The 12,252-nt window shown below is 57.9% G+C and overlaps 1 protein-coding gene across 1 annotated transcript in view; it reads right to left on the reverse strand.

Moving 5' to 3' along the window:
- Positions 1-479: 479 nt before the first annotated feature.
- kif26aa (kinesin family member 26Aa) overlaps positions 480-12,252 on the reverse strand; it is a 37,374-nt gene continuing 25,601 nt past the window's right edge. The window contains exon 12 of the mRNA XM_061052896.1: positions 480-1,251. Coding sequence (XP_060908879.1) covers positions 1,064-1,251 — 188 coding nt within the window. The 3' untranslated portion in view covers positions 480-1,063. The remainder of the gene's footprint in view (positions 1,252-12,252) is intronic.

The following is a 12,252-nucleotide window of genomic DNA, read 5'->3' on the forward strand; positions in this document are numbered from 1 at the left end:
TGACGTCAGCTTTGTTTTTTAAAGATCAGATCCGTTCTGATCCTGTTGGAGTTGCTTTGATCAGCCGGGCCTCAGAAATATAAAATCACACGGGATCTGAAAGTACGAGCGTCCACATTTCTGTTGGTTGATATTTAACGGAGTTAGGACTCTGAGAACAGCAGCAGAAACATCGGGATATAAACAAACGTCTGTAAAGATGGCCGCTCAGAGACGATGTTTAAAACACAAGACCACAGACAAGAGGACCGTGTTTAGTGACACTACCAGTCTGCTTGCTCTCATTGGCTGCTGCAGGTGTTCAGTCAGAGCCCGCCCGACGTGGAAACCTCCAACATGTCTGAGATTTATGACTCCAGACCGGGGAGCCTCCCAAACGATCGCAGTGACGTCAAACACCGGAGGCTTCTTTGGACAAATAATCAGGCCACGGCCCCCTGGTTTTTTGGGGGGGGGGGGGGGGGGGGGGGTGAGGGGAGCGGGCCTACAATGGTCCAGTGTACAACAAATGAATCTCAGACTGAGGTTTGAATCTAAAGAAGTGTTTGCTCCTCCTCACACACCGACCATCAGAACGGATCAGACACGAGAATAAATATAAAAACATGAATAGGTGTTTGAACTCAGAGAATAAATATAAAGGCACTTCCAGAACTTTCCTCCTCTTCGTCTTCTTCTTCTTCTCTGATCTGATCCAGGAGCAGCAGCTGGTCTCTGAGTCCTGAACAGTCTGGTTTCTAAACATGACCCGGTCCTTCATGTTCTGCGTTCACAGTAAAACCATTTGAAATAGTGACCTTTAAAGACGCCTCTTCCTCTGTTGAAGCAGCTGGATGAAAAAAGCACCCTGTTCCACTCAGCTTTCACTCCAGAATCACAGATCTGGATCTGGATGTGGATCACCACCTTGATTCCTTATTCAGATTTGGGTTGGAACTCTGATGCTCGTGCTGCAGCGTCTCTGTCCGTCTCTTTATGAATAAAAGGTGATGAGAGATATTTCTGTTGCAGTACCACATGTGTCCACCGGGGCAGATGTACAGAGGGGAGGTTGTCTTTCCTGTCACACCTCCACCTCCTGCTGTCCTCCCTGCGTGGCGGTGTTGGCTGGTGTCACAGCGATGTCGAAGCAGGTCTCCATCATGACCCGGGACTTGCAGAGGTTGACGCAGTCCTCGAGCTCTGCCGTGACCTGAGCCAGAGCCTCCAGGTACTCCTGGGACTCCGGATCCAGGTCCTGGTCTATGTCGACTGGAAGGAGAGACACAGAAAGAGACGTGTTATTCTTCACAATGTGTATCAGGTGAAACATCCTCTATCTCCATAAAAACCTCTTAAAGCGACGACGCTCTGGTGACTGAGGCTGAGGAGAGCTCTTTGAGTGATTTATGGGCTTGACCTGCCCCCCCCCACTCCTCTGGCAGCCAATCAGAATCCTCCATGTTGATGGAGGAAATAATGTCATATTGATCTCAGACACATTCAGGCCTTCAGCTCTGAGTCCAGTTATACTGAAATGTCCTCTGATAGAGAAACAATAGAAAATAAATGAATATAATCCTCTCCCCACGTCTCCACTCACTGCTCTCCAGACACTCGCTGCTCTCCAGACACTCGCTGCACTGCTCGCTGCTCTCAAGACACTCGCTGCTCTCCAGACACTCGCTGCTATCCAAACACTCGCTGCTCTCCAGACACTTGCTGCTCTCCAGACACTCGCTGCTCTCCAAACATTCGCTGCACTGCTCGCTGCTCTCCAGACACTCGCTGCTCTCCAGACACTCGCTGCACCGCTCGCTGCTCTCCAGACACTCGCTGCTCTCCAAACATTCGCTGCACTGCTCGCTGCTCTCCAGACACTCGCTGCTATCCAAACACTCACTGCACCGCTCGCTGCTCTCCAGACACTCGCTGCTATCCAAACACTCGCTGCACTGCTCGCTGCTCTCCAGACACTCGCTGCACCGCTCGCTGCTCTCCAGACACTCGCTGTAGCGCTCGCTGCTCTCCAGAAACTCGCTGCTCTCCAGACACTCGCTGCACCGCTCGCTGCTCTCCAGACACTCGCTGCAGCGCTCGCTGCTCTCCAGAAACTCGCTGCTCTCCAGACACTCGCTGCACCGCTCGCTGCTCTCCAGACACTCGCTGCAGCGCTCGCTGCTCTCCAGAAACTCGCTGCTCTCCAGACACTCGCTGCACCGCTCGCTGCTCTCCAGACACTCGCTGCTATCCAAACACTCGCTGCACCGCTCGCTGCTCTCCAGACACTCGCTGCTCTCCAGACACTTGCTGCTCTCCAGACACTCGCTGCTATCCAAACACTCGCTGCACCACTCGCTGCTATCCAAACACTCGCTGCACTGCTCGCTGCTCTCCAGACACTCGCTGCTCTCCAGACACTCGCTGCTATCCAAACACTCGCTGCACCACTCGCTACTCTCCAGACACTCACTGCTATCCAAACACTCGCTGCACCACTCGCTGCTCTCCAGACACTCACTGCTCTCCAGACACTCGCTGCACCGCTTGCTGCTCTCCAGACACTCACTGCTCTCCAGACACTCGCTGCTCTCCAGACACTCACTGCTCTCCAGACACTTGCTGCACCGCTCACTGCTCTCCAGACACTCGCTGCTCTCCAGACACTCGCTGCTATCCAAACACTCGCTGCACCGCTCGCTACTCTCCAGACACTCACTGCTATCCAAACACTCGCTGCACCGCTCGCTGCTCTCCAGACACTCGCTGCTCTCCAGACACTTTCTGCACCGCTCGCTGCTCTCCAGACACTCACTGCTCTCCAGACACTCGCTGCACTGCTCGCTGCTCTCCAGACACTCGCTGCTCTCCAGACACTTGCTGCACTGCTCGCTGCTCTCCAGACACTCGCTGCTCTCCAGACACTCGCTGCAGCGCTCGCTGCTCTCCAGACACTCGCTGCTATCCAAACACTCGCTGCACTGCTCGCTGCTCTCCAGACACTTGCTGCACCGCTCGCTGCTCTCCAGACACTCGCTGCAGCGCTCGCTGCTCTCCAGAAACTCGCTGCTCTCCAGACACTCGCTGCACCGCTCGCTGCTCTCCAGACACTCGCTGCTATCCAAACACTCGCTGTACCGCTCGCTGCTCTCCAGACACTCGCTGCTCTCCAGACACTTGCTGCTCTCCAGACACTCGCTGCACCGCTCGCTGCTCTCCAGACACTTGCTGCTCTCCAGACACTCGCTGCTATCCAAACACTCGCTGCACCACTCGCTACTCTACAGACACTCACTGCTCTCCAGACACTCGCTACTCTCCAAACACTCACTGCACCACTCGCTGCTCTCCAGACACTCACTGCTCTCCAGACACTCGCTGCACCGCTTGCTGCTCTCCAGACACTCGCTGCTCTCCAGACACTTGCTGCACCGCTCGCTGCTCTCCAGACACTCGCTGCTATCCAAACACTCGCTGCACCGCTCGCTACTCTCCAGACACTCACTGCTATCCAAACACTCGCTGCTCTCCAGACACTCGCTGCTCTCCAGACACTTTCTGCACCGCTCGCTGCTCTCCAGACACTCACTGCTCTCCAGACACTCGCTGCACCGCTCGCTGCTCTCCAGACACTCGCTGCTCTCCAGACACTTGCTGCACCGCTCGCTGCTCTCCAGACACTCGCTGCTCTCCAGACACTCGCTGCAGCGCTCGCTGCTCTCCAGACACTCGCTGCTATCCAAACACTCGCTGCACTGCTCGCTGCTCTCCAGACACTTGCTGCACTGCTCGCTGCTCTCCAGACACTTGCTGCACCGCTCGCTGCTCTCCAGACACTCGCTGCAGCGCTCGCTGCTCTCCAGAAACTCGCTGCTCTCCAGACACTCGCTGCACCGCTCGCTGCTCTCCAGACACTCGCTGCTATCCAAACACTCGCTGTACCGCTCGCTGCTCTCCAGACACTCGCTGCTCTCCAGACACTTGCTGCTCTCCAGACACTCGCTGCTATCCAAACACTCGCTGCACCACTCGCTGCTATCCAAACACTCGCTGCACTGCTTGCTGCTCTCCAGACACTTGCTGCTCTCCAGACACTCGCTGCTATCCAAACACTCGCTGCACCGCTCGCTGCTCTCCAGACACTCGCTGCTCTCCAGACACTTGCTGCTCTCCAGACACTCGCTGCTATCCAAACACTCGCTGCACCACTCGCTGCTATCCAAACACTCGCTGCACTGCTCGCTGCTCTCCAGACACTCGCTGCTCTCCAGACACTCGCTGCTATCCAAACACTCGCTGCACCACTCGCTACTCTCCAGACACTCACTGCTATCCAAACACTCGCTGCACCACTCGCTGCTCTCCAGACACTCACTGCTCTCCAGACACTCGCTGCACCGCTTGCTGCTCTCCAGACACTCACTGCTCTCCAGACACTCGCTGCTCTCCAAACACTCACTGCACCACTCGCTGCTCTCCAGACACTCGCTGCTCTCCAAACACTCGCTGCACCACTCGTTACTCTCCAGACACTCACTGCTATCCAAACACTCACTGCACCACTCGCTGCTCTCCAGACACTCACTGCTCTCCAGACACTCGCTGCTCTCCAGACACTTGCTGCACCGCTCACTGCTCTCCAGACACTCGCTGCTCTCCAGACACTCGCTGCTATCCAAACACTCGCTGCACCGCTCGCGACTCTCCAGACACTCACTGCTATCCAAACACTCGCTGCACCGCTCGCTGCTCTCCAGACACTCGCTGCTCTCCAGACACTTTCTGCACCGCTCGCTGCTCTCCAGACACTCACTGCTCTCCAGACACTCGCTGCACTGCTCGCTGCTCTCCAGACACTCGCTGCTCTCCAGACACTTGCTGCACTGCTCGCTGCTCTCCAGACACTCGCTGCTCTCCAGACACTCGCTGCAGCGCTCGCTGCTCTCCAGACACTCGCTGCTATCCAAACACTCGCTGCACTGCTCGCTGCTCTCCAGACACTTGCTGCACCGCTCGCTGCTCTCCAGACACTCGCTGCACCGCTCGCTGCTCTCCAGACACTCGCTGCTATCCAAACACTCGCTGTACCGCTCGCTGCTCTCCAGACACTCGCTGCTCTCCAGACACTTGCTGCTCTCCAGACACTCGCTGCACCGCTCGCTGCTCTCCAGACACTTGCTGCTCTCCAGACACTCGCTGCTATCCAAACACTCGCTGCACCACTCGCTACTCTCCAGACACTCACTGCTCTCCAGACACTCGCTACTCTCCAAACACTCACTGCACCACTCGCTGCTCTCCAGACACTCACTGCTCTCCAGACACTCGCTGCACCGCTTGCTGCTCTCCAGACACTCGCTGCTCTCCAGACACTTGCTGCACCGCTCGCTGCTCTCCAGACACTCGCTGCTATCCAAACACTCGCTGCACCGCTCGCTACTCTCCAGACACTCACTGCTATCCAAACACTCGCTGCTCTCCAGACACTCGCTGCTCTCCAGACACTTTCTGCACCGCTCGCTGCTCTCCAGACACTCACTGCTCTCCAGACACTCGCTGCACCGCTCGCTGCTCTCCAGACACTCGCTGCTCTCCAGACACTTGCTGCACCGCTCGCTGCTCTCCAGACACTCGCTGCTCTCCAGACACTCGCTGCAGCGCTCGCTGCTCTCCAGACACTCGCTGCTATCCAAACACTCGCTGCACTGCTCGCTGCTCTCCAGACACTTGCTGCACTGCTCGCTGCTCTCCAGACACTTGCTGCACCGCTCGCTGCTCTCCAGACACTCGCTGCAGCGCTCGCTGCTCTCCAGAAACTCGCTGCTCTCCAGACACTCGCTGCACCGCTCGCTGCTCTCCAGACACTCGCTGCTATCCAAACACTCGCTGTACCGCTCGCTGCTCTCCAGACACTCGCTGCTCTCCAGACACTTGCTGCTCTCCAGACACTCGCTGCTATCCAAACACTCGCTGCACCACTCGCTGCTATCCAAACACTCGCTGCACTGCTTGCTGCTCTCCAGACACTTGCTGCTCTCCAGACACTCGCTGCTATCCAAACACTCGCTGCACCACTCGCTACTCTCCAGACACTCACTGCTCTCCAGACACTCGCTACTCTCCAAACACTCACTGCACCACTCGCTGCTCTCCAGACACTCACTGCTCTCCAGACACTCGCTGCACCGCTTGCTGCTCTCCAGACACTCACTGCTCTCCAGACACTTGCTGCACCGCTCACTGCTCTCCAGACACTCGCTGCTCTCCAGACACTCGCTGCTATCCAAACACTCGCTGCACCACTTGCTGCTCTCCAGACACTCGCTGCTCTCCAGACACTCGCTGCTCTCCAGACACTCGCTGCTCTCCAGACACTCGCTGCTATCCAAACACTCGCTGCACCGCTCGCTACTCTCCAGACACTCACTGCTATCCAAACACTCGCTGCTCTCCAGACACTCGCTGCTCTCCAGACACTTTCTGCACCGCTCGCTGCTCTCCAGACACTCACTGCTCTCCAGACACTCGCTGCACCGCTCGCTGCTCTCCAGACACTCGCTGCTCTCCAGACACTTGCTGCACCGCTCGCTGCTCTCCAGACACTCGCTGCTCTCCAGACACTCGCTGCAGCGCTCGCTGCTCTCCAGACACTCGCTGCTATCCAAACACTCGCTGCACTGCTCGCTGCTCTCCAGACACTTGCTGCACTGCTCGCTGCTCTCCAGACACTTGCTGCACCGCTCGCTGCTCTCCAGACACTCGCTGCAGCGCTCGCTGCTCTCCAGAAACTCGCTGCTCTCCAGACACTCGCTGCACCGCTCGCTGCTCTCCAGACACTCGCTGCTATCCAAACACTCGCTGTACCGCTCGCTGCTCTCCAGACACTCGCTGCTCTCCAGACACTTGCTGCTCTCCAGACACTCGCTGCTATCCAAACACTCGCTGCACCACTCGCTGCTATCCAAACACTCGCTGCACTGCTTGCTGCTCTCCAGACACTTGCTGCTCTCCAGACACTCGCTGCTATCCAAACACTCGCTGCACCACTCGCTACTCTCCAGACACTCACTGCTCTCCAGACACTCGCTACTCTCCAAACACTCACTGCACCACTCGCTGCTCTCCAGACACTCACTGCTCTCCAGACACTCGCTGCACCGCTTGCTGCTCTCCAGACACTCACTGCTCTCCAGACACTTGCTGCACCGCTCACTGCTCTCCAGACACTCGCTGCTCTCCAGACACTCGCTGCTATCCAAACACTCGCTGCACCACTTGCTGCTCTCCAGACACTCGCTGCTCTCCAGACACTCGCTGCTCTCCAGACACTCGCTGCTCTCCAGACACTCGCTGCTATCCAAACACTCGCTGCACCACTCGTTACTCTCCAGACACTCACTGCTATCCAAACACTCACTGCACCACTCGCTGCTCTCCAGACACTCACTGCTCTCCAGACACTCGCTGCACCGCTTGCTGCTCTCCAGACACTCACTGCTCTCCAGACACTTGCTGCACCGCTCACTGCTCTCCAGACACTCGCTGCTCTCCAGACACTCGCTGCTATCCAAACACTCGCTGCACCACTTGCTGCTCTCCAGACACTCGCTGCTCTCCAGACACTCGCTGCTCTCCAGACACTCGCTGCTATCCAAACACTCGCTGCACCACTCGCTACTCTCCAGACACTCGCTGCTCTCCAGACACTCGCTGCTATCCAAACACTCGCTGCACCACTCGCTGCTCTCCAGACACTCGCTGCTCTCCAGACACTCGCTGCTATCCAAACACTCGCTGCACCACTCGCTGCTCTCCAGACACTCGCTGCTATCCAGACACTCGCTGCTATCCAAACACTCGCTGCACCACTCGCTGCTCTCCAGACACTCGCTGCTCTCCAGACACTCGCTGCTATCCAAACACTCGCTGCACCACTCGCTACTCTCCAGACACTCACTGCTATCCAAACACTCGCTCCACCGCTCGCTGCTCTCCAGACACTCACTGCTCTCCAGACACTCGCTGCACCACTCGCTGCTCTCCAGACACTCACTGCTATCCAGACACTCGCTGCACCACTCGCTGCTCTCCAGGCACTCACTGCTCTCCAGACACTTGCTGCACCGCTCACTGCTCTCCAGACACTCGCTGCACTGCTCGCTGCTCTCCAGACACTTGCTGCACCGCTCGCTGCTCTCCAGACACTCGCTGCTCTCCAGACACTCGCTGCTATCCAGACACTTGCTGCACCGCTCGCTGCTCTCCAGACACTCGCTGCTCTCCAGACACTCGCTGCTCTCCAGACACTCGCTGCTCTCCAGACACTCGCTGCTCTCCAGACACTCGCTGCTCTCCAAACACTCGCTGCACCACTCGTTACTCTCCAGACACTCACTGCTATCCAAACACTCACTGCACCACTCGCTGCTCTCCAGACACTCACTGCTCTCCAGACACTCGCTGCACCGCTTGCTGCTCTCCAGACACTCGCTGCTCTCCAGACACTTGCTGCACCGCTCGCTGCTCTCCAGACACTCGCTGCTACCCAAACACTCGCTGCACCACTCGCTGCTCTCCAGACACTCGCTGCTCTCCAGACACTCGCTGCTATCCAAACACTCGCTGCACCACTCGCTACTCTCCAGACACTCGCTGCTCTCCAGACACTCGCTGCTATCCAAACACTCGCTGCACCACTCGCTGCTCTCCAGACACTCGCTGCTCTCCAGACACTCGCTGCTATCCAAACACTCGCTGCACCACTCGCTGCTCTCCAGACACTCGCTGCTCTCCAGACACTCGCTGCTCTCCAGACACTCGCTGCTACCCAAACACTCGCTGCACCACTCGCTGCTCTCCAGACACTCGCTGCTCTCCAGACACTCGCTGCTATCCAAACACTCGCTGCACCACTCGCTACTCTCCAGACACTCGCTGCTCTCCAGACACTCGCTGCTATCCAAACACTCGCTGCACCACTCGCTGCTCTCCAGACACTCGCTGCTCTCCAGACACTCGCTGCTATCCAAACACTCGCTGCTCTCCAGACACTCGCTGCTCTCCAGACACTCGCTGCTCTCCAGACACTCGCTGCTCTCCAAACACTCGCTGCACCACTCGTTACTCTCCAGACACTCACTGCTATCCAAACACTCACTGCACCACTCGCTGCTCTCCAGACACTCACTGCTCTCCAGACACTCGCTGCACCGCTTGCTGCTCTCCAGACACTCGCTGCTCTCCAGACACTTGCTGCACCGCTCGCTGCTCTCCAGACACTCGCTGCTACCCAAACACTCGCTGCACCACTCGCTGCTCTCCAGACACTCTCTGCTCTCCAGACACTCGCTGCTATCCAAACACTCGCTGCACCACTCGCTGCTCTCCAGACACTCGCTGCTCTCCAGACACTCGCTGCTATCCAAACACTCGCTGCACCACTCGCTACTCTCCAGACACTCGCTGCTCTCCAGACACTCGCTGCTATCCAAACACTCGCTGCACCACTCGCTGCTCTCCAGACACTCGCTGCTCTCCAGACACTCGCTGCTATCCAAACACTCGCTGCACCACTCGCTGCTCTCCAGACACTCGCTGCTCTCCAGACACTCGCTGCTCTCCAGACACTCGCTGCTACCCAAACACTCGCTGCACCACTCGCTGCTCTCCAGACACTCGCTGCTCTCCAGACACTCGCTGCTATCCAAACACTCGCTGCACCACTCGCTACTCTCCAGACACTCGCTGCTCTCCAGACACTCGCTGCTATCCAAACACTCGCTGCACCACTCGCTGCTCTCCAGACACTCGCTGCTCTCCAGACACTCGCTGCTATCCAAACACTCGCTGCTCTCCAGACACTCGCTGCTCTCCAGACACTCGCTGCTCTCCAGACACTTGCTGCTCTCCAAACACTCGCTGCACCACTCGTTACTCTCCAGACACTCACTGCTATCCAAACACTCACTGCACCACTCGCTGCTCTCCAGACACTCACTGCTCTCCAGACACTCGCTGCACCGCTTGCTGCTCTCCAGACACTCGCTGCTCTCCAGACACTTGCTGCACCGCTCGCTGCTCTCCAGACACTCGCTGCTACCCAAACACTCGCTGCACCACTCGCTGCTCTCCAGACACTCTCTGCTCTCCAGACACTCGCTGCTATCCAAACACTCGCTGCACCACTCGCTACTCTCCAGACACTCGCTGCTCTCCAGACACTCGCTGCTATCCAAACACTCGCTGCACCACTCGCTGCTCTCCAGACACTCGCTGCTCTCCAGACACTCACTGCTATCCAAACACTCGCTGTACCACTCGCTGCTCTCCAGACACTCGCTGCTCTCCAGACACTCGCTGCTCTCCAGACACTCGCTGCTACCCAAACACTCGCTGCACCACTCGCTGCTCTCCAGACACTCGCTGCTCTCCAGACACTCGCTGCTATCCAAACACTCGCTGCACCACTCGCTACTCTCCAGACACTCGCTGCTCTCCAGACACTCGCTGCTATCCAAACACTCGCTGCACCACTCGCTGCTCTCCAGACACTCGCTGCTCTCCAGACACTCGCTGCTATCCAAACACTCGCTGCACCACTCGCTGCTCTCCAGACACTCGCTGCTATCCAGACACTCGCTGCTATCCAAACACTCGCTGCACCACTCGCTGCTCTCCAGACACTCGCTGCTCTCCAGACACTCGCTGCTATCCAAACACTCGCTGCACCACTCGCTACTCTCCAGACACTCACTGCTATCCAAACACTCGCTCCACCGCTCGCTGCTCTCCAGACACTCACTGCTCTCCAGACACTCGCTGCACCACTCGCTGCTCTCCAGACACTCACTGCTATCCAGACACTCGCTGCACCACTCGCTGCTCTCCAGGCACTCACTGCTCTCCAGACACTTGCTGCACCGCTCACTGCTCTCCAGACACTCGCTGCACTGCTCGCTGCTCTCCAGACACTCGCTGCACCGCTCGCTGCTCTCCAGACACTCGCTGCTCTCCAGACACTCGCTGCTACCCAAACACTCGCTGCACCACTCGCTGCTCTCCAGACACTCGCTGCTCTCCAGACACTCGCTGCTATCCAAACACTCGCTGCACCACTCGCTACTCTCCAGACACTCAATGCTATCCAAACAATCGCTGCACCGCTCGCTGCTCTCCAGACACTCACTGCTCTCCAGACACTCGCTGCACCACTCGTTACTCTCCAGACACTCACTGCTATCCAAACACTCACTGCACCACTCGCTGCTCTCCAGACACTCACTGCTCTCCAGACACTCGCTGCACCGCTTGCTGCTCTCCAGACACTCGCTGCTCTCCAGACACTTGCTGCACCGCTCGCTGCTCTCCAGACACTCGCTGCTACCCAAACACTCGCTGCACCACTCGCTGCTCTCCAGACACTCGCTGCTCTCCAGACACTCGCTGCTATCCAAACACTCGCTGCACCACTCGCTACTCTCCAGACACTCGCTGCTCTCCAGACACTCGCTGCTATCCAAACACTCGCTGCACCACTCGCTGCTCTCCAGACACTCGCTGCTATCCAGACACTCGCTGCTATCCAAACACTCGCTGCACCACTCGCTGCTCTCCAGACACTCGCTGCTCTCCAGACACTCGCTGCTCTCCAGACACTCGCTGCTACCCAAACACTCGCTGCACCACTCGCTGCTCTCCAGACACTCGCTGCTCTCCAGACACTCGCTGCTATCCAAACACTCGCTGCACCACTCGCTACTCTCCAGACACTCGCTGCTCTCCAGACACTCGCTGCTATCCAAACACTCGCTGCACCACTCGCTGCTCTCCAGACACTCGCTGCTCTCCAGACACTCGCTGCTCTCCAGACACTCGCTGCTATCCAAACACTCGCTGCACCACTCGCTGCTCTCCAGACACTCGCTGCTCTCCAGACACTCGCTGCTATCCAAACACTCGCTGCACCACTCGCTACTCTCCAGACACTCACTGCTCTCCAGACACTCGCTGCTATCCAAACACTCACTGCACCACTCGCTGCTCTCCAGACACTCGCTGCTCTCCAAACACTCGCTGCTATCCAAACACTCGCTGCACCACTCGCTGCTCTCCAGACACTCGCTGCTCTCCAGACACTCACTGCTATCCAAACACTCGCTGCACCACTCGCTGCTCTCCAGACACTCACTGCTCTCCAGACACTTGCTGCACCGCTCGCTGCTCTCCAGACACTCGCTGCTCTCCAGACACTTGCTGCACCGCTCGCTGCTCTCC

Source organism: Labrus mixtus, chromosome 12 (genome assembly GCF_963584025.1).
Source record: "Labrus mixtus chromosome 12, fLabMix1.1, whole genome shotgun sequence".
Taxonomy (NCBI): Eukaryota; Metazoa; Chordata; class Actinopteri; order Labriformes; family Labridae; genus Labrus; species Labrus mixtus.